Here is a 26,756-nt window from a genome sequence, read left to right on the forward strand (position 1 = left end):
AGTAGTTGTTTACAGCTGATTCTCGGCCTCCCCCCACCACTATGACGTATTAATTGCTTTTTTTATTGGTTGTTGTTTGGTGAAGTTTTTTTGTTGTGCAGTGAAGTCAAGGCTTGTGACCTTGAAGTGTCTGGTGCATGGATCGTTCAGATTTTTTTTTCATATGAGATTTTGTGTGTTTGTGTGTGTGTGTAGGAGAATGCACGGTACAGGGTTTCATCATGTGCTTGTTTGTCTATGTACAAACATACGTCTGCATACTTCGAAGATCCTCCAAGTAATAAATGCTCCATCGGTGTTAGGGCACCAAGTTAGTAGTGGAGTGACGTCACAGCAATAACCGTTCAACGGCTAGAGAGCGACATGTTCACTCCACGACGTGTGGCAGAGTAATGCGTATTCATCGGTCTGCCCTCACCTCTCCTGAAGCGATGAAGGTTCGCTCTAGCCCCGCTATCGATGGTGACACAACGGCAGCCGAGGACTGTTTGCCTAGCGTCTACCCTCTCCGAGACCGCAACGACCACTGCTTGCTCGTACCGGCAACTGTTATCGCATCAAGTTGGGAGATGGGCTTGGCTGTGACGTCAGGCATCTCTAGTGGATAGCAACTAGCAATGTGAATCTTTCACGGTTTCATGGTGGGGGTGACTCACACTGTTTAATATAAAAGAAATGCCTGGCACACTATGAAATCAGTAGACGAATATATCTGCAGCAGTTAGCAATTGGTAGAGTGTTATTCAGTTCGTAATAGAAGGAAGACGGTGAGTGTATTTGTCTGTTGGAAATTGTTTATATTTTCATATATATTTTCATCATGTCCGTTTCAAAAGTAGACTTGAATAAAATTAATAATTTGATTGTACAGGAGGTTGAAATACTAGAGCAAAAGGCCTTATCATCATTGCCAATTGATGAAGTGTACATAATTAAAAATATGTCAACTTATTCTACACGATTTGGTAAATCAATTTTATTAACTTTGCAAGATGTGAGCAATGATAAATTATTTAAAACATGGCTACCAAAACGTATTTCGTTGCAATTCAGTGATGACGATATATCTTGTATCAACTCATCAGGTGGTAAATATACGATGATGTATTTAGGACAGAGCCAACAAAGTTTTGCTGGCATGAAAACGCGATCTCTAGTCAAATTCAATATGATTGAATAATAGTAATAATTTATAGTGAATTTCTTTAGGTCATAGCTTACAAAGTTTTTTTTTGGTGTGAAAACGATAACTCTAGTCAAATTCAATATGATTGAATAATAATAGTAATTATAATGAATTTCTTATTGTTTTATTAATATTCATATATTAGATGATAATTATATGGAAATATAAACATTACTAACTTAGTTGAATACACTCACTTTGTAACTACAAGTAAAATGGGAATGTGAGTATTATATCACTGAAAAATTGGAGGTTGCTTATTGTTTTTTTTTTGTTCGATTTCAGTTCCACCATTTAAAGATGTGGATGCAGTACGCAAGTCAAGATTGGGTCGATATTGTAGATCTCAAATCATCGGTTCAACATTTGTCGTCTAAATTGAAGGTGTTGGGTGATGGAGCCGAACATGCAAGCGTTTATGATATGAGTGTATGCTATGATGAAAAACAAATCGAATTATGCCTTCGTGATGCTGAGAACTATTGGAGTGGTGCAGAAGTTTGCAACAAATTTTTGGATAATGAATTGGAATTGTGGCAACTTTGTGAGGTTATGATTGAACTGAACCTAAGAAGATTCCTGTATAGCCTCCAACCATACTTGCCAGAATGGATTATTCATCACTTTGAATTGAATGATGAAAATCGAGAGGAAATTGAAGATGGTCGCGAAAATGATGATTATGAGGAAGAAGTTATTTTAGATAGTCTGTATGTTCCTGTGAATCATAAATAATGTCAAATAAAAAACTTTGTATTATTTTCATGTTTTATTTATTTAAATCTGATGAAATACAATAGAAAATGATTACAAAACAATAAATATGATATAAAATACAATACATGATATAAGTCAGTTACAAATAAAAAAAAAAGATCATAAAACAGTACATGATAGAGTGAAAAAAAAGTGTCAATATCTGCTATGAACTGAACCATCCAATGCATTGTATGTTAAAACTGTATCATGCAAAATTAATGCATATACTTTAGTGTTGTCTGGAAACTTGGTCTTCCTCGTCTCAAACTCAATCTTTATATCAATAGTTGATGATTTTGTTGCATTCGGTTGATGGGAACAATCGATGACGAATAGTGGATTCTCTCTAAATTGTCCAATGTCCATCAGAGGTTCACTCATATCTTTATCATAATAACTTCGCTGGAAACTCTCAAAAGCATAATAAGCAGGAGCATCAAGTTTTTTATCGAAATTCAAATTCCAACGCTCATATGGATAAACTTCAGAATTCAAGTATACTCGAATACTATTGATATCAGCAGTTGTGAATTTTGTAATATCTTGTGTTCTATCTTCAGATGTGGTAGTACTTTGGAATGCGATGATGACAAAACGAGGAGTTTCCAATGCGTTAGTTGTTTTGATGGCCCATATGTCTGAAGAAGTCCCACGTAATGATGGTAGTTCATAGAGGTCCCACATACGATACGCCAACTTGATTTTGGCATTCAGACCGCTTTTGTTTATTCTACTCAAAAGTTTGAGCTTGTGTTTATCATCTGGTACAATATGCCTTATTTTCCATTCGATTTTATTTATTTCCAAATCAGCATCAACCTCACCTATATATGAGTTTTTGAATGATCGAGCGATAATCAAAATCAATTCCTGTTTGGCATTCAAGATACTTTTGTTGTAATCTTCAGCAAAACCCATCAAATATTTCAGTGGTAGTTTTCCACTAAAAACATGACTGTTTGTATCCAAGATATCTTGCTTCAATTGTGAAAGTCCCCAACCAGATGTCAATAATGTGTTAGCATGAGATTGTCCAAATGATATCATGGTTTTCATTGTAGATGTTATCCCAGGTTTTCTAACAACAGCCACTTGTTCACCTCCCATTTCATAACGAATTTCGTCAAAGAGAAATGCAATTGCATTATTCGAGAGATAGCATGTTTTCGCTACATCTTTGGGGGTGAATTTACCTTCTATGTAAATGAAGCTCTCGGCAATATCTAGTATAACATCTTGATTATTGATTGCAATTCTGATTTCATCCGAATTCCTGAATAGCGGTGATCCATAGGGCTTATATGTGTGCTCATGTAAACTTATGAGAGAATGATCGAGCACTGGTTCATTGAATATATTCAACTTTTCATTGTTTGTTTCGAGCACCATTGTTATTTTCTCACTTTCAATCCAATCGATTTCAAAAATTTAAGATCACTCACAGACAGAGCGTTATGTGCTAACTGTTTAGCATACACTTGTGGAATGAGCTTCTTTTTATGCACACCTTTCTTTTTGATAGTGCAACTCGTTTGGGATTGTTCAATGCGATTTTGTCTATTATAAATGAAACCCATAACAACAGTTATTCGATTTTCTTCAATTCCAAAATAATGAAAATCTCTTCTTCACTTCCAAAATCGATAAGGTTATTTTTTTCATCCAAAATACGCACTGTAATGTTGTGAATCAATTGACGACCTTCTGGACTGACAGGCATATATATAATACTGTGTGGTTCTTTAGTGAGATTGTAGCCAGGTTCAACATCAATATCGAATGAGAAAAGAATGTGGGATTCTTCACCATTTATATATGAACCAGATATTATATTGCAATCTAAGCGGATAAGTCTCACAGTTGTAATGTTTATTGGTAATGATGATTCATGTATCTGATTTGGTGGAAATATTTCATGAGCGAACCCCATCATTTCTGCTATTGAATTTGGATGTGTCAGATCAATTTCATATTTGGATCGCATTTCACATTTGAATGTATTATTATTGGCGTGTAGATAGAAAATATCATCTGCAACGACATCATTTGGTTTTTTATCATGAAACAATCTGAACATGATATGTTTCTGTATGACGGCATTGATCTCTTCTATTTCATAAGCACCACATGGAATTTCAATTGTCAACTTTTGGGGTATCGATGAGTTGTCATTACTGATTCTAAAACTAACTAAGTTATTAGCTTCAGTTATATTATTGATTGTATTGCACCATAGAATCCCAAAAGTCCTAATCCATAACGACTGTTCCTATCCAATTCAATTGGTGGAAAAAAATCCGCACTCAAGACACTTGTCCCGACAGCTTGTAGCTCGAACTTTCGTGACATGACTGATGAATATTTTGAAACACATTTCAATTTATTATTGTACACAGCAACAGCACATTTGAGACAATTTACACTTTTTGGAAGGTGTTGTATTGTAATAAGTATCATTTTTATTGATACCAATATTCACATCCTCTATATTACAAATACAACACATAGATTTCCGAGGTATAGGACCGTCATTAACATCCGATTCTGAATTTTGATCGTGGTGGTGGTGCTCATAACAATATCTATGTTTCATTATATCGATGTCATCTTGCAGATGCTTAGGCAACTTTTCCCAAACATATGCAATCTCATGTGCAACACATGCAAGTATCACTTCCTTAGGCATATTTGCAAGCATCACTTTATCCATTTTTTTCAAGGTACCATATTTTGAAAACATTCTAAGTGAAAACCCCATTCCCTTGATAGCCTCCCGATCCAGTTTTGGTGTTGAATCCATTTTTATTTGGAAAATTATTTAGAGAGAAACTGCAAGCACAAGTGACCACAGAGAACTGTATTAAATTTCTGTTGTCGATCATAGTTATATTTGATTTTTACATTCGAACATTTTCGAAAGAATCGAGTCAATTCCAATGGTGGGGGTAGATCTCCAAAACTATCGAAATATGTGACTTCTTTCCCACATTTTTTATATGCCACCCAATGTGTTCCTGGTCCACTTATTCCATCTAAATTAACAATAGCTGTCTCGTTTTGTTTTGGACCTGAAGATGGTAATCTATCACGCATAAAAACACCACGAAAATGTGGAATTTTCATTTTTTGTGCATAATAACTGAGATCGAGATCAGTAAGAGGCCTCTGAGGTAGGGGTTCAATTAGTTTTTTGTTTTGTTTGTGGCTTTGTATGGTTTTAAATATAGTCCTAAACCTTTACGGTATGGTTTGAGATATATTCCACTTCCGCGTTTGCCTAATGCTACAGCCTCCATGGTTTTATTGTGACGATTGGCTTCCATTAAAGCCGCTCTGCTGGCTTTTGCCGAATTCACGGCCTTGGTAATACCAGCAGCAGCTCCCGCCAAACTTCCTAGTGCGGATAGTCCAGCAAAAATTGGTATCAATGGTAAAAGTCCACCGATCTTGGGAACAGGAATTATGCGTGGTGTGCGGATTTTCTTCTTTCCACCGGCAGCTTTAAGGTATTTACGTGCCGCCTGCAATGCCACAGTGATAGCTTTTTTGCTATTATTCGTCACAAATTGATTCCCACCAGCTTTCTTCAATACATTTCGCACTTTATGGACTATCCCAGCACCAAATGCAACTTTTTTCTTCGTTTGTTTCCTCTTACATTTTTTCTTATTGGTACTACAACCCATGCCCATATGTCTTTTCGCTTTCATAATGTTGGTGACAAGTAATGCAGCTGCTCTTTCCCCAATACTCGCGTCCTTCGATTTAACCCTATCCCAAGCGCTGTATTCAAGTTCTTTGTCGGCTAAATGTCTTGCTGCAAGATCGGATGGATGCTTAGAATATTGAATATCGTGTTTTTTGCATTCAATATCTAATTTATTGATTCCAGGGTCGTTACGAGCTAAACGTTGTTTCAATTTTGTACCCGGTCCACAGTATTGATAACCTCGGTAGATGTAATTCGAAAGGAAGTTTGTTTATTAAATCATTAACAAAACCACAACCTCTTTTAATTTTACGATCACTTTCAATACGTCCGTATCGTTTGATGGTACACATTGAAATGAATAAGCTAATAACATTTATATAGTCTCCAACCACGGCACGATGCGCATTGTAAAACAGAAAGAAAAGTTTGCTGTAGATAATCTAGATGAGAAATTTGGTTGTGGATTGAATGGACAAAGGGTATTCAGACATGGTCCACTACTTCCATCATCAGTTCGAGGACTCATTATAGGACCTTCAAATTGTGGAAAGACGAATGCAATGATATCACTATTAACACATCCACAAGGACTGAGATTTAGAAATGTGTATCTCTATTCGAAATCACTCAATCAACCTAAATATCAGTACTTGCGAAGTGTTTTGGAACCTATAAAAGGATTAGGTTTTTATACATTCAGCAATAATGCAGAAATAGTGGAACCCTCCGACGCTAAGCCTAATTCTGTTTTCATTTTCGATGATGTGATATGTGAAAAGCAAGATATTATTAGATCATATTTCTGTATGGGACGTCATAAGGATGTTGATTGTTTTTATCTAGCACAGACATATTCACGGGTACCCAAACAGTTAGTGCGTGACAATACCAATTTCATTATAATGTTCAAACAAGATGAGACGAATTTACATCACATTTATTCAGATCATGTTTCACCCGATGTAACATTCAAACAATTCCAATTGATGTGTGTTAAATGCTGGGAGGACCAATATGGATTTCTAGTCATTGATAAGGATAGAAAAATAGATGAAGGTAGATATCGCAAAGGATTCGATAGTTTTATATACCCATGATCTTGTTTTTGGAACTTATTCGATCACTGAATATTGTAGTGGTCACTTCACCAACGAATTAAGCTTTAATTCAAAAAAAAGGGCATTATGAATACAAAAAAAGATCCTGAAAATAAAAACAATGAAATAAATTTGAAACGTCAACTAGTAGAGACAACAGAAGCTGTCAGGCAGAAATTCAACTCTATCAAGAATGATAATATTGAAAATCGTACGACACTTGAAAGATTGTATGAGCCCATAATGAAACCATTGAATGTTTTATCATCAAACGCTACTTCTAAATCACCAGTGTTATCACCAAATCATGGAACTGTTCAATCTACTTCAAATTATCCCATGAGTACTCCAATAGGAAGAAAACAATCTTTTGGTAGTGTATCATCTGTGAATAGTGACACGAGCACACTTCAAGACGATATGAGAACAACTCTATTCGAAACACCATCATCGTCCCACATCGATTCCTCGGATCCTGACATCTCACCTGTTATGAATGAAAGTGGTGAAGATGTTTTGATGAAACATTTGAATAATATAAAATCTAGAAATCCAGCATATGATGGAACATTTGGCGTACGTATGGATCCAATTACACAAAAGCTGAAAATGGGAAGTCTAGTGGTAAATTTCAAAGATGGAAACATTTCATTTTGGGATGCTAATAAAGTGAAAAAATATGAATGCGCAGGTAGTCCAGAATTGTATGATATGATTTTTTTGAAGAATCCACAAGATGTTGATAATGAAGAAACTCGTCAAGTATATTCCAAAATATTGAAAATAACGAATGCTCCATATAAACAATATCATCTGAAGAATGGTTTTAAAAATACAAATTCTAAAAAATTTCGTGAAGTTATCAAACCTCTATTAGACTCACGACAATATCCAATAAGAAGTAGAAGTAAAATTGGTGGAGCACTCAAACGAGTGAAAATGGAGAAAATATATAATTCTAAACCTGTGAATTATGTGTACTGGAATTCACCGAAAGAGTTAGTTGCTCGCCTACGACTATTGGTAGCTTCAAAGTCAGCCGGACATACCGGACATGATAATGAAATAATTTCAATAATTGAAGAATTACGTGAAGAAGGTATAATATATTAACATATTCACATGTAATGATCACTGTCACATCATCATTCAATGCAGTAACATTATCACCTTTTCTCTTTAATCATATTGAAATAGAATGACTAATGAAATAAGTGATGTCAAACGACAAGTTGTTAATGAATTACATAAACCTGCAAGACGTAATTTTCGTAGAAGAATAACCACCATCAAAGGTTTTGCAGATCTATGGCAAATAGATTTAGCTGAACTGCAACCTTATGCAAAAAGTAATGAAGGATACCGATATATACTTGTAGTGATAGATTGTTACTCCAAATATCTGTGGACTGTAGCAGTTAAAGATAAAACAGGTAGTACAGTAACTAATGCAATGAAACATGTACTGAAAGAAGCCAAATACTCCCCCAAACACATACAAAGCGATCAAGGGAAAGAATTTTTCAATAAAAGCTTCTCATCTCTCATGCGAGAATATAATATCAATCATTATTCAACATTTAGCACAAAGAAGGCAGCTATAGCAGAAAGAGTGATTCGTACAATAAAGGCATGGCTCTACAAGGAATTTTCGATGAGAGGTCACCACAAATGGCTTGATATTCTTCCAATTATAACTAGTAGATATAATAATAAAGTTCATCGTACAATAGGTATGGCACCCATCAATGTTGATTCAACAACAAAATTAAAATTCAAGGGTATCAATGGAATTGGAGGAAGACAAAGTAAACCCAAATTCCAATTAAATGATATTGTACGTATAAGTAAATACAAACATATTTTTGAAAAGTCTTACACTGCGAATTTTACCACGGAGCTATTCAAGATTGTTAAAATTAATAAAACCATCCCAACGACTTATAATCTTGAAGATATGAATGAACAGCCGATTAGAGGATGTTTTTACGAAGAAGAGTTATTACGAACCGAGAATCCTGACGTATATCTGATTGAGAAGGTGTTGAAGAGAAGAAAAAATAAAGTATATGTAAAGTGGTTAGGCCTTCCTAGCGAACAAAATTCTTGGATTGATGAATCAAATATGGTTTAAATGTGTATAATAGTGACTTTTATGAATAAAGTAATATTAAAGTTCATTATTGTTTTCATTTCAATTATAAGTATGTGAACTGAAAAATATTGCAGCGGTAAACATTGCCCCAGCCATTCGCAATGTTCTGTGTATACCAAACCAAATTAATTGTATACTCCATTCCCGCTTATATTTTTCAACTCACGATATTGAAAACACATTATCATTCCCAAAACTAATCGCCGTCACTTTGAAATGCAGTATCCAACTCTTTTTGCCAATTATCTCTCACTGATAATGCTGTCTCATAAAGCTTAGTCGACTCCTCAAGCTCAGCCTGAGCTTGCATTCTCGAACGTTGATGGAATTGCTTATCTTTACCAATTTTTGAACGGAGTTCATCAGCATCTTTAGACATTCTAGCCAATTCAACCTTCGCTAATGCAATCTTGGCATCTAATGCTTCAAGAGTTTCATTATTAGCATTAATAGCTCGCTCACTCTTTTCAAGTTCAGCAATAGTCATCTGTGCCTTTACAAGACGGCATTTTGCTTTCCTTTTCATTTCCCCAAACCGATGGAGGGGGCTGAAAGAAGATAGCGGTTCAGCTTTCAAATCACTCTTCATTTCTTTAGGAGTACCTTTTGGCTTCCTCTTCGATCTGTCACTTTTCGTTGCGGGTTTTTTCTGTCGCACAACACTTTTGGATTCTTTCTTTTCTTTAAAGTCAGTGACAATCGATGAAGATGCCTTAGTAACCTTCCTCTTGATTGTTCTAGATTTCTTATCAACACCAAGAGGAAGGGTAGATGAAGAGTGTTTGAGTGATGATAATTGCGAAACGATCGGATTTTCAATAATAATTTGCTCATTTGGTTCTGGCACATCTGCAAAGTTAACGAAGTCGTTAATATCAAAATCATTTATCGAATCTTGACTCGATAAATGTAATACTGGAATATTTTCAAAATCAGTCTGATCGATATCAACAAGTGGTGAACCATCTTCAGCAATCAATAGCGGCATAGAGCTCATGATTATTAAGGTCTGAGGAATGATATGTGATAGCAATAGAATGTGGATAGGAAAGGTGATGATGTTACTGAGACCTCACCATTTATAGAAGAAAATAAACTAGCGCATGCGCTCTTTCATCAACTGACACATGCGCTCTCTCACTAAACTATTCACGCATGTAACAATCTTTGTCATTTAAGAGGAAAACTTTGTGTTGCATGCATGTATTTTTAAATGTTAGAAAATAATACAAATAAATTCAAAATATATATATTTATTAATAATAGAGGACAATAACGATAATAAAAAATGAAAAATGTTAATATGTCTCTGTGGATGTGGAACTTTCTTTGACTCTATTCCTCAATAGTTGTTGCTCGTGCGTCAAACACCAACATTGAAAAAAATGGATTCTCCTATTGGGGTAGAGTTGACCAACCTTCTCACACAGATCCCAAGTACTTCTACATGCATTGCATACATGATTCCAACAATTCATGGAATATGTATCACAACGCAAACAACGTTGCAGTGGAGTTGGAACGGCAGCACAGGTACCACAAATATTTCTACAGATACCTATATTGTTAAATATTATAGGTTCGGAACACTTCAGACACTGTAACTGTTGTTGACGATAATCCGATTTTGTTCGCTTCGGTGGATGAGAAGGAGGCGATAGTTGAATCCGCAACACGCAATCACTACACATACCAGTACATGGATTGATTGAATCCTTAGGTCTACTTATTTGACAAAAGTAGCACACAATAGCCCCTGCAATCATCATTGGGTAGACACACACTTTTGGTTTTTCATTCCACTCTTTTGGAAACGGCATTTTACTAATTCGATTAGAAATATTAAGAGATGACTTACAGAAACTCTGAATGCTCTCTCCTATACCTACGATCTCTATTTATACAAATCAACATCATGTGGAAGTATAGTGGGATAACTTCTCCTACTATTCCACTCTAAACGAGTCAAGTGGGAGTCGCATCACCTCCTATATAAGTTGACTTGCAAACCTAGAGTTCATTCATTCACTCTCTACAACTGTGAGCAAACAACAACAAGATGAATTCTGCAAAAATAAATGCTGCATTAAATAGAATAGCTGCTGTTGATGAAAACAATTGGATAGACGAATCAGATGATGAGGATGTCAATGTTCCGCTAGAGGAAGTAATAGTTGAAGCAGAAGATGTTGGAGTCGATGAAGATGAGATAGACGAAGTTGAAAACGAGGCCAACCAAAGCGACGAAGATGATGACGTGATGGAGTTTGAGAGGGTCATGGATGAAGAAGGAGATGATGAAGGGATAGAAGCTGACACAACTGAAGGTGATGGTGCTATGAGGATCGGTATGCGAACACTCAATGTCAGTGAGACACTGGAAGATCCCTTGGATTTGTATTGTGCATTGGATGCATACGTATTGATCAGCACAATAGATGGAGAGAACAAAAAACTATGTTGGTGCTGCTTTCGGTTTTATTCGCATAGAAACAATAATGGAGGGTGGTATGCCCATGTCAACACCCACAACACTGTCTCAATTATGGAAATGGGACAGAATTGGTGTGAAGCTTGCGAGAGGCCACTAACAAACTTCACCCGAGTATCTACATGTATTATATGTAATAATGTCCAACCTGTGGCACAATAACCGTGGACCAACTGGTCAAAAAAAAACAACAGCCCTTTTCAGGGCTACATTATTCACACAAACAGTAGTTAGTTGTATTAGTATTCATAGATTATGTGACAAATGAATACTTTGACTAATAAAAGTCTAAGTTGGAAATTTGTTAGTCTTTGAATATCTATACATTATATGACAAATAAATTACTATTTGTTAGTCTTTGAATATCTATACATTATATGACAAATAAATTACTACTTTGACTGAAAAGTCGAAATTTGGAATTTGATAGTCATTGAATATCTATGCATATGATGAGTACTACTTTAAATGAAAGTTGAAGTTGGCATTTGTCAATCATTCATATGCATATAATGATGAATACTTTCACATACATATATTTCGTTTGAGATTATAATGTTAACATAATGTTAACAATGGTATGAATCTGTTTCTGTTTGAAAGTATAATGGTAGCTCTGAAAAGAGCTATTTTTTTATTGTTTCAGTCTTTAATTGTAGCCCTGAAAAGGGCTGTTATTTTTTATTAATCCATGCAATGATATGGACTAACGCTCCTCATCATCAGAAACAATAATTATGGTATCGTCATCTGAATCAGATGATATACTAATGATATCATCCTCATAGTAGTCATCTGAATCAGATGATATACTCATGATGTCGTCGTCGTCATAATCATCTGAATCAGATGATATACTAATCACATCATCCGCATTATTATCGTCAACAGCATCTATGTCGTCCTGAATACCTTGTTCCACTCGTTCTGCGAAATCATCAGGAAGATCATAGATTCGCTGCAGAAATTGAGCGAAGGTTGTACTCAAATGATCAGACGTTGAATCTATTTCATGTACTTGGATGGGTCCTGTACTCGACATTGTGGAAGAATGATATAGAACTGGGATTGTTGCTATATTTATATTGGAAGAAATGAAATGGAGGGGGTGAAATGTAGAACAGTGTTTGAGATTCGAAAACATCAAGAATGAAACTCTGAGCGATTATTAGGAGAAATTCTTAGTGATTATTATGGAAAAAAAAACTAATAAGAGGGGGAGGAAGGGAGAGGAAGGGAGGAAGACACTGCCCCAGCCTCGCAGTGCCTCGTGTACACCAACCAAAAAGTGTGTACTCCGTGGAAGGAAAGGAAAGGAAATGATGGACGAGTAGATGATTATATGTCATCATCGGAATTGAGGACATCATCATCGATCAGGATTGGGGATGGCGGAGGACTATCCTCGATGAGGATAGGGGATGGTGGAGGACGTCTAACGTCAAGCTCGTCATCAGCATCATCGCCAGAGTCGTCGTCGTCATCATCGTCGTCGTCGCTGCTCATTGGGACAATGTCATCATAAGCAGGGTCCCACCATCCGTCAGGATCTGGATATTCCGAATCGTCCAAGTGTCCTTCGTCACTGCCAGTGACATGTTGAACTTGCATCCTGATGTCGTGATCCTGGTATTCATATGGCGGACTGTGGGGTTCCGTGGTGGAAGAGACTACCTGTACCTGGCTGTTATCCCAGTAATTGAAGTTGTACCCCTGATCCGGGCAGCTATAGGGTTCGGAGGTTGAATCGGGTTCCATCTCGATGCTAGCTGATCAACTGAATGTTTCATCAGATGATTTCTACTTTTATACTTTCGAGAGGGAGTGGGAGAGGAGTGGGACATTGAGTAGGGGTAAATTGCAGTGAGACATAAGACATATTCAATGAGTAGGGGTAAATTGCAAAGTGACATAAGACATATTCAATGAAAGAGATACTTGAATGGATAAAATACAAATGAAATATACTTGTCGATTTCACTATGAAACATGTCTATTTTTTTTATTTTTTAAATTTTCTTCACATGGAATTATTTACAAGTGATTAGAGAACACAAAAATTGATGTGAGGTATTTGTCTAGAAGAACTTGGAATTGAAATAAAAAAATAATAATAATAATAAGAGGAAGTGAAGAAAAATGCTCCAACCATCGCATTGTTCAATGTGTACCAAACCAAAAAACAGTGTACACCCTTTATTTCACTTCCTTTTCCTTTATTCAATATAAACTTAACAAATATAAACTTAAAACTACCATAATTAAATATTCCTAACTAACCTAAAACTAATCTTATATTTATACTTAATCTACAAAAAAGGGTCCATAGCTGTCCATAACCTTTTGTGTAGCTCTATCGAAGAGGTTGCCGCTTCACACCTTTCCTCCAGAGATGCAATGTCACGATCTAGTTCGGCCATTTCTTTCTCTATTTCCCTACGTCGCTTAACCTTTTCACCCTTTAGGCGGTTCATGTTAGTCAACGCGGCCTCACTAGATCGGGCAGCATGTTCTATTTCTTTGCATCTCTGTAGAAAAGTATTCATCTTTTCACTCACCTCTCCGATAGGCTGTCGCACTTGTGGCACCAACACCTCAGGATCCGCCGGTGTCGCTGGCAGCGGTGGTAGTCGCGTCACCAACGGCGACAATATCACCAACTCCGGAGAAGGACTCCTCGGAATTTCCACTGCTGCTGGTGCTGCTGCTGGTATGGAGGCCCTCTTACGAGAGGTCGAAAAACTACCTGCATAAGGATTAGTCCTATTGCAAGTAGCTCGGTACTTTGAAATAGGACCAACCTTGCTGCAGGTCGTTGGCAAACCTTCTTCACAGCCCTGACTTCCTCCTCCTCCTCGAATAAGTCAGGGCTAGAAGATCTACACCTAACTCGCGAACGCGAAGTGGTTGCCTGGTCACCCGTCACCGCTCTCGAAGATGCTGCCTCCTCCTGGTCAGCGGACACCGGCAGAATAGACGCCACAGCATTATTCACCTCCTGTGTATTGGTTGCCATTCTGAAAAAGAAGAAATAATACAAAGTTAGTTGATATAAAAAAAATAACATTCTTAATTTACTTACTCAAATGTCAAGTTAGTCGTCGGAAGCTACTGCCTTGAAGTGGAGTGGACTGCTCTCGATGAGATGACTTCTCGAACTGAATGTTGTGTAGTGCTCTCCGGAGGGTATCGACTTCGATGCGTGAGTGGTGGGAAAATGGTGGGAGCGCACATGCGCGTTGAGGGTAGGGGTGTACATGCGCAAATGTTGGGAGTCGGGGGGGGCGGGGCTTCGGGGAGGGGAGGGGCGGGGCTTCGGAAAGGGGGCGGGGCTTCGAGAAGGGGCAAAAAACGCGCCCCGGATGCAAGTGGTGGATGTTGAGCGCTAAAATTCGGCCGCTCCGCGGCCGAGCGACCGCAAGCGACCGCTCGACCGCGGAGCGGCCGAATTTCAGCGCTCAACATCCACCACTTACATCCGGGCCGGATGCAAGTGGCGGATGTTGAGCGCCCCAGGCCGCGAAGCGGCCTGCTGAGCGATCGCTTCATGATCGCGAAGCGATCGCTTCGCGATCGCCTATTAACCTAACGTAAGTATGCAGCTAACCTAACGTAACTGTTAACCTAACCTAACGAGGGAATACTAACCTAACACCTAACCTAACGTAACTATGCAGCTAACCTAACGTAACTATTAACCTAACATAACGAGGGAATACATTCACCATGTTGGTTCCATTAATACATCATCAGTTGGTTTTGGTTTTGGTTGTATTATTCTATGATTTGGATTAATGTTCAGTCCTGGATATCCCAGTCCACCTGATGATGATGGCTTGACTTTATAGTTTCTCTCCAAAACTTCTTTATGGTTTTTCTCCAATACTTCAACTCTCTGTTCCAGTACATCATACTTTTTCATTGTAGTCCCTGTTATGTTTGACATAGCATCAAATTTTTTATTTGTAGACGCTGTTATGTCAGACATTTTTATGTCTACATCACTTGTAAGTTTGTCAAATTTACGAGTGAAAGTTATCCGAGCCTCTGCAATTTTATCGTCAAATGCTTGCCGGGCGTCCCGAGCAATATTGCCTATTGTGGATTGTATTGCAGCTTGTAGGGCTAGAAGTATAACTTCCTTTGCTCCATTAATTTCCCCCTCAAGATATGATACAGTTACACAATCACTCTTGTCAATTGGTTCACTTGTATTTTTCAATATTTTCCTTTGCATGTCATAATGACCATCTTTTGTTAATTTAAAACCATTCCCAGGAGGACCTCGAATGACATTACCACCCCATTTTCTTTTTCTACCAAACTTATCGATTGTTTTAGACATTGTGCACTCTACGATGATTCTCTTCAAACTGATATTTCTGTCATTTACATTATACTATATATTGCAGTAATTGATTAGGGAAATAGAAATAATACAAATAAAATTTTAATCATTTTATATTCATTACAGTAATACATATACATACATACATAATACATTAATATCACATTACTTCTATCATATATTATTAATTATAAATGGCTACATAAATATCAATATTGAATTTTCCGGTTTTGAAGATATTGAATGATATTTCAATCATTGATCTCGGCAGATAATAAATTAATCAATTGATCCAATGGAGTCTCCTGAGATTGTGATTGTTGAATAATATTACTTATCCAACGAATGTTCTCATTTGGATCGTTTTCATAAAATTCAATATCATTATGACCCCAAGGAAGAGTGTGGGTAGTATTCGGAATGATAAATCGTTTATCGTCGTGATATGATAATGCAACTTTATTTTTCAATTCAGTATACATATCATGTAACACGCTTCTAAATGAATTCATCTTTCTGAATATCATACCACCTTGTTCGACGATTTTTTGATAATCTTCGCATGTCAATTCATTCTTTATTACAGATCGTTTAACCCCTTTGGCTTTCTTAAATTCACCATCAACAGATTTCACATAATATGCTTTAGCACCTGTACCATAAAAACTCATGATTGGATCATTTGGAAATTCATCTTTGAAGTTACCCAAGACTGAACTTGTTACTGGAATATTGAATTGGTTAACTATACTGTAATTGGATGTATCAAATCTACTTATGTTAGTTTTTATGAATTCATAAAAATTTTCTGTGTTTACTTTAAGAATGAGCGAGTCGGTATCTGTGTAAAGTAAAGAGACATTTTCATCAAAGTGTTGTTTGATGCATCCATAGAAAAAGTCATACATGACTGTTTTAGATAATTCTAATATGGAAAATCCCAAATATAATGGTTTATCGTAATGAACCTTCACTCTACCCAATTGAATGGCAACGAAATTATCAGTGAAAATTGAACAATTTTTGAAATTTGGTTTGGCTATGAGAGTGCTGGCACCTATATTTTTCTTTATATTTTCCCAATGTGTAACGAGTCTAACATCAATTCGATTATCTACATTCTCCATTGTCTTTCCATACACCGCATTATTCATTAGTTTATAGAAATCTTTAACAGATTTGTTGTTAGACCTATTACGCATTTCAGTATTAAGATCTATATAGGGTTTCATCCAGCATGATTGTTTGAATTTCAATACTCTATGTGTATTCATTACAATCAATCCATTTTTGACAGCTTGCTGTAGATTCCTATAATGAACAATATATTTTCTTTTATCATTCAAATTTGGAATTAATTTGGGAATTTTCGATTGTGTACGAGGTGGTATTATTTTTTCGACTAAAAATGGAAGGTCAGAATGTTTATCATGCAACTCTTGTGGATAATGAATGTCCACTTCAAATACATACCCATACGGACTATCAGTACTCACATCCATCACATCAAGATTAAGAATTTCATTTGGTGTCAACCATGTAAATTCACTTGTTGGTAGAGGTTGTGACATACTGTGACCGTATAGATTTGTTGCATCTAAATATGTAATGAATGTGGAAGGTTCATTGGGATTATAATTGGGTAAAAATCTATTATTTGCTATATGTTTCCTCTCGCTACATTGACTAATTCCACCTCGTATACCTTTTTGAAAAAAGTGAATCATATCAATGTCAGTTAGTAATTCCAATTCAACATTAGTGAACTTCAACATGGCATCCCATGATAATCCAGGTGCAGTGTAATATTGTGCCGGATCTAAGTTATATATCTCTAAACTTGTGGTGCGGAAATTTTCAAAAATATCACATAGTAGCAATACATCCGACTTCAAATACAAATCAGAGTATTCCCCAAATTCTGACACTCGAATAAATTCCAAACATTTCTAGCCCTATCATAATCAGTTTCCGATATATGTTCACAATTGAGTGTGTCATAAAACTGATTTTTTGTCGGAAGTAATGGATAATTCAATTTGTCAATGTCATCAGTAAAACTATATGGAAATACACCTTTCTGTCTCATCAAATTGAATTTCTCAATTTGTGGGAAATGTTTGTGCATCTCCAAACATTGATCGGAGGTCAAGTTTGCACCCAACTTCTCCAACGAATTAGTCATAAATTTATAACTATCGATAAATCTCATTTTGAGATAATTCTTCCTAACCACACCATCTTTATCGGTATAGCTGTGTGTAAAGAGATGCTTCGTGAAAGATATATATTTCTCTTTAGTTTGCGGGATAACATCAACTTTCTCTTTATTCCTATACAATTCTTTTATGAATAAATGACAATCATAACCACTTAAATTATGAAAAATGATAGGTATGAAGTTTGGTATTTTGAAATTTAAATTACATTTCGAGTGAGCGGCATGTGATCTTTTCTTTCCTGTGACATGACAATGATCTCTTACTTTGACGTCACCATCAGTAAATGCTTTATTACATATACCACAAGTTCTGGCTGCAGCAAACTGTTCTTCTTCTTCAACAGTTTGTGTATCCATTGGTTTAGGGTTTCTGAGATGATTTTCATGTATCTCTTTCAAATCATCTTCAATGCTACTCACAAATTTCTGAGCTGCATCTACACCCCTATATGTAACAAATTTTGTCAAATCATCATTATATGAACACTTTATCAAATAAGCAAATGAATATGGGGCATGTTTGAATGTTTTAATCGTGTATGAACTTCCAGGATTTGGCTCATTCACATGAATCGGTTTAAGCACTGATTCAAAATCAGCATACACTACAAATGGCACCCTCATTTGCCTCTCAAAGTTTTCAAACATTAGTTTATTTTCCGCAACCATTCTACCATATTTATTGATCTTTAAATTAGTAGTTGGTGTTGTGGTACTAATGTGATTACAATCATACATATTATGACGTAAAAGCAATCTCTCATCAGAAAAATATATCAAACATCCGTCACAAAAATATTTTTTCTGTCTATGAGCTGATAGTTGATTAGAAACTAATCTTGAAAGATCTTTGATCCAACAATAGTGACCATTACCGGAGTCATCAGTTATAAACAACAAATTGACATGTCTCCGGAGTCTTCTCTGTGAGTATCGCAATGGACCAATCACTTCATACTTCATTTTACCCTTCTCAAATGTACTCTCTAAACCGTAAACATTAATTGAAATATCATTCCTATCTTCGAATATTTCGATACTCTTATTATTAACTTTAACCGGAAAATCCATACCTGTGACATCTAAAACAGTGGAAAAATGTGGATATGACGTAAGTTCGGACACTCGACTATCTGCAGGATATAATGCTGATGTTATAGCCCAAGCAAAACAATATTGATCTTCATTACGAACATTCACAACAGCTTTCTTCCATTGAATACATTGAGGCAGCTTCACATATGAACGTCCTTCCAGTGGACTGTATTTATTAATGTTGACCTCGAGAAACAATATTTTTTCACAAGTCCAACCTGAATTATAAAAAAAAAAATATTACTATTCAATCTTATTGAAATTTTTAAAAAATAAATACCTGAGTCACGATCCTGGAACTCAGTCGTTTGAGCCACAATTACATCACGGAATCCATCAAAAACAGCATTCAAATCTGATGATTGGTCCACTATTTTATTTTGGGAATTAAATGACTTCGTGTCCCTCGAATCATCAGTCTGAAGAATATAATTCCCAAAAACTTCCATATTCACCTTGATGCTTTTATGGATCCTGATGGCTGATTCCAGTAATTCAATGACCTTCTGCCTAATCTTATTGAAAAATGATATGTAGTCACTGGTTACAATCGAACTCTCCACCCTGTATGTAGCAATGCGGCAAATTTCATTTGGTGTCAACCATGTAAATTCACTTGTTGGTAGAGGTTGTGACATACTGTGACCGTATAGATTTGTTGCATCTAAATATGTAATGAATGTGGAAGGTTCATTGGGATTATAATTGGGTAAAAATCTATTATTTGCTATATGTTTCCTCTCGCTACATTGACTAATTCCACCTCGTATACCTTTTTGAAAAAAGTGAATCATATCAATGTCAGTTAGTAATTCCAATTCAACATTAGTGAACTTCAACATGGCATCCCATGATAATCCAGGTGCAGTGTAATATTGTGCCGGATCTAAGTTATATATCTCTAAACTTGTGGTGCGGAAATTTTCAAAAATATCACATAGTAGCAATACATCCGACTTCAAATACAAATCAGAGTATTCCCCCAATTCTGACACTCGAATAAATTCCAAACATTTCTAGCCCTATCATAATCAGTTTCCGATATATGTTCACAATTGAGTGTGTCATAAAACTGATTTTTTGTCGGAAGTAATGGATAATTCAATTTGTCAATGTCATCAGTAAAACTATATGGAAATACACCTTTCTGTCTCATCAAATTGAATTTCTCAATTTGTGGGAAATGTTTGTGCATCTCCAAACATTGATCGGAGGTCAAGTTTGCACCCAACTTCTCCAACGAATTAGTCATAAATTTATAACTATCGATAAATCTCATTTTGAGATAATTCTTCCTAACCACACCATCTTTATCGGTATAGCTGTGTGTAAAGAGATGCTTCGTGAAAGATATATATTTCTCTTTAGTTTGCGGGATAACATCAACTTTCTCTTTATTCCTATACAATTCTTTTATGAATAAATGACAATCATAACCACTTAAATTATGAAAAATGATAGGTATGAAGTTTGGTATTTTGAAATTTAAATTACATTTCGAGTGAGCGGCATGTGATCTTTTCTTTCCTGTGACATGACAATGATCTCTTACTTTGACGTCACCATCAGTAAATGCTTTATTACATATACCACAAGTTCTGGCTGCAGCAAACTGTTCTTCTTCTTCAACAGTTTGTGTATCCATTGGTTTAGGGTTTCTGAGATGATTTTCATGTATCTCTTTCAAATCATCTTCAATGCTACTCACAAATTTCTGAGCTGCATCTACACCCCTATATGTAACAAATTTTGTCAAATCATCATTATATGAACACTTTATCAAATAAGCAAATGAATATGGGGCATGTTTGAATGTTTTAATCGTGTATGAACTTCCAGGATTTGGCTCATTCACATGAATCGGTTTAAGCACTGATTCAAAATCAGCATACACTACAAATGGCACCCTCATTTGCCTCTCAAAGTTTTCAAACATTAGTTTATTTTCCCCAACCATTCTACCATATTTATTGATCTTTAAATTAGTAGTTGGTGTTGTGGTACTAATGTGATTACAATCATACATATTATGACGTAAAAGCAATCTCTCATCAGAAAAATATATCAAACATCCGTCACAAAAATATTTTTTCTGTCTATGAGCTGATAGTTGATTAGAAACTAATCTTGAAAGATCTTTGATCCAACAATAGTGACCATTACCGGAGTCATCAGTTATAAACAACAAATTGACATGTCTCCGGAGTCTTCTCTGTGAGTATCGCAATGGACCAATCACTTCATACTTCATTTTACCCTTCTCAAATGTACTCTCTAAACCGTAAACATTAATTGAAATATCATTCCTATCTTCGAATATTTCGATACTCTTATTATTAACTTTAACCGGAAAATCCATACCTGTGACATCTAAAACAGTGGAAAAATGTGGATATGACGTAAGTTCGGACACTCGACTATCTGCAGGATATAATGCTGATGTTATAGCCCAAGCAAAACAATATTGATCTTCATTACGAACATTCACAACAGCTTTCTTCCATTGAATACATTGAGGCAGCTTCACATATGAACGTCCTTCCAGTGGACTGTATTTATTAATGTTGACCTCAAGAAACAATATTTTTTCACAAGTCCAACCTGAATTATAAAAAAAAAAATATTACTATTCAATCTTATTGAAATTTTTAAAAAATAAATACCTGAGTCACGATCCTGGAACTCAGTCGTTTGAGCCACAATTACATCACGGAATCCATCAAAAACAGCATTCAAATCTGATGATTGGTCCACTATTTTATTTTGGGAATTAAATGACTTCGTGTCCCTCGAATCATCAGTCTGAAGAATATAATTCCCAAAAACTTCCATATTCACCTTGATGCTTTTATGGATCCTGATGGCTGATTCCAGTAATTCAATGACCTTCTGCCTAATCTTATTGAAAAATGACATGTAGTCACTGGTTACAATCGAACTCTCCACCCTGTATGTAGCAATGCGGCAATTGAATGCATTCGTTATAATTTGAACACCGTCAGACAATTGAACACATGCATTATTTTTATGACTCATGGTTCTTCGGTGAGAATTCACTTGGCTCATAGGAATTGTCACATTACAACAATTGCACGTATACATAGGTGTTGCATTATCCACTCTCACCCGTTTCACTGCAGGCCCTCCTTGGCAACTCTGGAGCTGATGCCGACGAAGATTATCACTACGAGTGAAAGATTTACCACAGTCACAGGAATACATTTTATATAATAGTTCTCACTAACTCACTTGATGTAAACTGACATAGCCAACACTCGTACGCTTCTTAAATACACTCTGATAGGACCCGTCAAGACGTCATAGCCAACCCCACTTCTCAACTACATGCGCCAAGATTACCTCCCAACTGAATGCGATAACAGATGTCGATATACGAGCAAGCAGTGGTCGTTGCGGTCTCGGAGAGGGTAGACGCTAGGCAAACGGTCCTCGGCTGCCGTTGTGTCACCATCGATAGCGGGGCTAGAGCGAACCTTCATCGCTTCGGGAGAGGTGAGGGCAGACCGATGAATACGCATTACTCTGCCACACGTCGTGGAGTGAACATGTCGCTCTCTAGCCGTTGAACGGTTATTGCTGTGACGTCACTCCACTACTAACTTGGTGCCCTAACACCGATGGAGCATTTATTACTTGGAGGATCTTCGAAGTATGCAGACGTATGTTTGTACATAGACAAACAAGCACATGATGAAACCCTGTACCGTGCATTCTCCTACACACACACACACACACACACATAAACACACAAAATCTCATATGAAAAAAAAATCTGAACGATCCATGCACCAGACACTTCAAGGTCACAACGCCTTGACTTCACTGCACAACAAAAAAACTTCACCAAACAACAACCAATAAAAAAAGCAATTAATACGTCATAGTGGTGGGGGGAGGCCGAGAATCAGCTGTAAACAACTACTAGTAACCTATTTTACTTGTTTTTCACTTCAAAACATTATTTTAGTTTCAAATATTTTTTTATTACTTACCGGTTAAAAATTTTTGAAGATCGACTAGAATTCTGTCAGGGCGCTTATCAAAATTTATTTTTATGAAATTACGAACGTGAGACATAAAATCCCAATTAAGGAACATTTATGAATGAAAAATAATTTGCCTATTCAATTGAATGCCAGCCGCGGCAGTAAATTATTTACTTCTCTGGCTAGTTGAACAAATAATTATTTCTATCATCATCAAACTTTTACTGAACACATCTAGCCCTCGTTTATTTTCAAGAAATCAGTTTTTATCTTCTAGGGGATGATATTGCTATTTTTGTTATACTGTCAATTGTATGTAATTATCTTTTGTTTTGGTTTTTCTTAACTAACTTGACTATTGCTTTACAAACAGTTGTCCAAAAATAAAAAGTATTGGAAATATTTTGATTATTATTTAGCGATAGTACTATTTGTATCGCTGCCAAATTTTCATTTCAGTATGGTCTTCATAAATTTTGTCATTGAAATATTTAGACTTCTTGGGGATAATAACGGTAACTTTTTTAGCCACGCCAAATTGTTTCTTTGAGAAATTCCAAATGTCAAATATTAATGTTGAAAATACTTACCACGTACTAATATCTAGGATATATAATTGCATTGATGAACGTAATTTTAAAATGTGAGAACTTAAATAACAAGCTCTAGTCTCCTCTATGGTTTATATAAGAGTATCCATTGCGAAAATTTTATTAGGATATCCTATTTTTATGCCTAAATCGAAATGTGTCAATAAACATTCAATGTTTTATTTTTGCTTTGTAACTCGCCTGTTTCATCATAAGAAAAACTTCAACGGTCAAGGTTACACTCAACATTTAAAATTCATTTGGCGAATACCTTCCTGTTCAAGTATCACGTAGTACATACTCATCCAACATAAATCAAGGCAAAAGCAACAGTGTAATTTACGATGGTTGAGACCCACGTAATATGAACGTTTTGCTAACCGGACAGTTATTCTATTATTCAAAATGAGGATCGGGTGATAGTTTATTATAATTGACTTTGACCATTAGAGAAAGAGAATTGAATAAAAGTGATTTTTGAAAAATTGACGTCTGGAAGGGAGGAACTGTTTGATCGTAGACAATATCAACATAACATCATTAAAAAAATAACTTACTTGTGATGCACTGTTTGGAACCTTTGGTGTAGTAATTAATATCACTGGAGTTTTTTCCCAACACCAAACCGTTATTTTAACACTTCGACACGTGTTTCGATCGTTGATGGTGGTCATGTTTACACGAAACGTGTTATCGAATATTCATTATTACATCGTCATAGTACACTTCGAATAAAATAACATTTTCTTTTTCCATTTTTTGATATTCTCCGAAATAACAATTCCATTCGAAAAAAACGAAAAACAGCATTTTTTGTTTTCCCCCTATAACTCGAGAAGGGTGGCTGTCCCCGTAAATTTTCTTCGACCATTGTATTGTTCCCGATGACAGTAACCTTTTTTCTCATTTAATCGTCTTCGTATCTGTTACGGTTTAGAATATAGCAATGTTACCACATGATAAAAGAAACGGCCTGTATATACAGGGTGTAACATAAGTACGTTAAAATATTCAAGTGACTTATTCCTGAGACAATTTAAGAAAAAAAGTCTATATGAACTCGTGTCCGAAAATGCTTCAGATGTTGCATCCGCAAATTGAGAAAATTCGATACGTGGTTGGAAATCACGTAGCGTAAGGGCCTGGACACGCTGAATATGATAAGAATATAATTACTGTTGCTTTAAAATCCTGTAAACTGTCATGTTACTCACATTTAAATTTTGACTAATTTTTCTTGTACTTGTCTCTGGATGTTCACTAATTTCTTCGAGAACCGCCTCCTCCAATTCTACAGTTCTTGTAGTCCGTGGCCGTTCTACTGCGGAAAAGATTCGCAAATGTCGCTGCACAAGGAGTCATACGTTGGAGGATACCTTTCCTGATAGATGGGTCTGGTCTCGCTTGAATTTCCGTCAGCCAAGCTGTATGCAAAAACCACATCAGCCATTTCAGCATTCGTAAAGTCGGACATGGTACCAAAAAATCACTTTATAAACTCCGAACTGTGAATGTGTCAATTAATAGTTGAAAGTGTGACAGCGAACTTCTATTTTTATAAACAAACTTTCATAGCCTACTCTATTTAATTAACCTAATTTGCAAGCGGAGAGTGACAAAAATTATTGAAATCAAATTTGGCGTATTCTAAAAACACTTTATTGTGTGATTTTCACTAGACAGTTTTACAAAAACGCAACACGTGTTTCGCCATACAATGGCTTCCTTGGGCGTGTCTTAATGACACGCTTCCTCGGGCGTGTTTCAATGACACACCCGAGGAAGCCATTATATGGCGAAACACGTGTTGCGTTTTTGTAAAACTGTCTAGTGCAAATCATACAATAAAGTGTTTTTAGAATAAGTTAGTTATGGATTTTCATCAAGTATCGGCCGATTCCATCATATATCAAATTTGGCTATAAAGTAATATGCATCGATATAGAAAATTGTAAATATCTCGAAAACGATCACCATCAGCGTTGTTGAGGAGGTGTACCTTTTTTACTTGGAAAAGGTGTGGGAATTAGGTTTTTTCATGAAAAGTACCAAAAGTTCACTGTCAAAAAAGTTTGGGCAATTTGAAATAAATAATGACAGCGTACGCAGTGCCCTTTAGATGTTACATGAAAATTAATACGAAATTATGATTTCCCACGTCAAAAAAACCCCGTGTACCGAATTTCGTGCAAATAACTTATTTTTTGCAAGAGTTATTTTCAAAAAGCGAACAAAAAAATTCAATTTCAACACCCCGTATCTCCGAAACGAAGCATTTCCGGACACAAGTTCATATAGACTTTTTTTCTTAAAATTTTCTCAGGAATACGTCACTTGAATATTTCAATGTACTTATGTTACACCCTGTATATACTGCACCCGTAGCTCGTATCTATAAGACAGGTCGTCACATATACGTACTAGTTCAAATCTAGAAAACTATTGATGAAACTTGCACTGTTTCCTAAGGTGAAGTAAAAGTCACGATTACAATTCGAATAATATCTGAAAATATTGTAGTTTCAACAATATTACATTCAGCTTGTCAAATGCATGAAAAGCTTCATAAATTTAGGTTTGGTTCAGCCCACTAGATGGGTAGATGGTGAGAGTGCTGTTCAGGTGGAATCATAATTTTGTATTAGTGTACATATAAAACAAGCACTGTTCGTAATGTAAACGTAGACTATAGTCTACTTCATCTCCTAAAGACGCCAAACTGATTGGTGAAACGCACGTCGAGAAGAGTGTTGCTGTTCTGGTGTTTTGGAACAGTGCTTGTTTTAGATTTAATCAACGCCAGAGGTTCCAGTTCAATCTTTAATTTTTTCAGTTCAATGCATGACGAACATTTTATTTTTTGAAGAGCGCTAGTTTCCATCCGCGTCCTAATGCGTAGTCTGTTAGACAATGCGCAGATTCTGAGAATTGATAGCCTCATATTTTTGATTCGGCAAAAAATGTTTATTTTACAGGACTGATTCCTACAAAAAACTTATTATACACCACATTTGTAATATTCTTTTAAACGCGTATCAACTGAGTTAGTGTTACAGTTTTGGTTTCTAGAAGAAGTGCATAAGAGTTTTAACAA

General features: G+C 36.0%; 3 protein-coding genes across 12 annotated transcripts in view; 1 reads left to right on the plus strand and 2 right to left on the minus strand.

Annotated features, from left to right (window-relative positions):
- The window catches only part of LOC111512194 (receptor-type guanylate cyclase Gyc76C), a 343,637-nt gene that overhangs the window by 31,340 nt on the left and 285,541 nt on the right, over window positions 1-26,756 (plus strand). The window lies entirely within an intron of this gene.
- Window positions 1-26,756, minus strand: part of LOC111503295 (uncharacterized) — a 60,890-nt gene that overhangs the window by 28,704 nt on the left and 5,430 nt on the right. Inside the window, exon 2 of one of the 5 annotated variants that reach the window (XR_012464346.1) lies at window positions 24,877-25,086. The exons of 3 other annotated variants lie outside the window; for them this stretch is intronic. Coding sequence is in view for 1 of the 2 variants with exons in the window: in XM_074170400.1 (XP_074026501.1) it covers window positions 20,024-21,424 (1,401 nt within the window). In the remaining variant the exon portion in view is untranslated. Of the gene's footprint in view, window positions 1-19,689; window positions 25,087-26,756 lie in introns of those variants that run through there. One more of the 5 variants, XM_074170400.1, reaches the window with a different exon arrangement.
- Window positions 14,264-19,649, minus strand: LOC141480442 (uncharacterized). 2 transcript variants are annotated; one of them, XR_012464344.1, is made up of 3 exons: window positions 19,346-19,649; window positions 14,484-19,283; window positions 14,264-14,418 (listed from the first exon to the last, which is right to left on the minus strand). XR_012464344.1 is itself a non-coding variant. In XM_074170399.1 (2 exons), exons 1-2 carry the CDS (start codon window positions 19,512-19,514, stop codon window positions 17,641-17,643), a joined length of 1,812 nt encoding a protein of 603 aa, XP_074026500.1. In that variant the 5' UTR covers window positions 19,515-19,649; the 3' UTR covers window positions 14,264-17,640. The 2 variants fall into 2 exon arrangements, 1 of the variants encoding a protein (XP_074026500.1); XM_074170399.1 differs by having other exon boundaries at window positions 14,264-19,283.

This window comes from Leptinotarsa decemlineata, unplaced genomic scaffold (genome assembly GCF_025532065.1).
Source record: "Leptinotarsa decemlineata unplaced genomic scaffold, Ldec_3_MD MMD2_P_RNA_scaffold_9, whole genome shotgun sequence".
NCBI classification, from domain to species: Eukaryota; Metazoa; Arthropoda; class Insecta; order Coleoptera; family Chrysomelidae; genus Leptinotarsa; species Leptinotarsa decemlineata.

What these genes read in the sequence shown, in the direction of transcription:
- LOC141480442 (XM_074170399.1), bottom strand. Translation starts at nt 19,514, where the DNA reads ATGGAAGTTTTTGGGAATTATATTCTTCAGACTGATGATTCGAGGGAC. An exon ending in GTTCCAGGATCGTGACTCAG is followed by an intron (nt 19,284 to 19,345) that starts GTATTTATTTTT and finishes TTTATAATTCAG; the next exon opens with GTTGGACTTGTGAAAAAATA.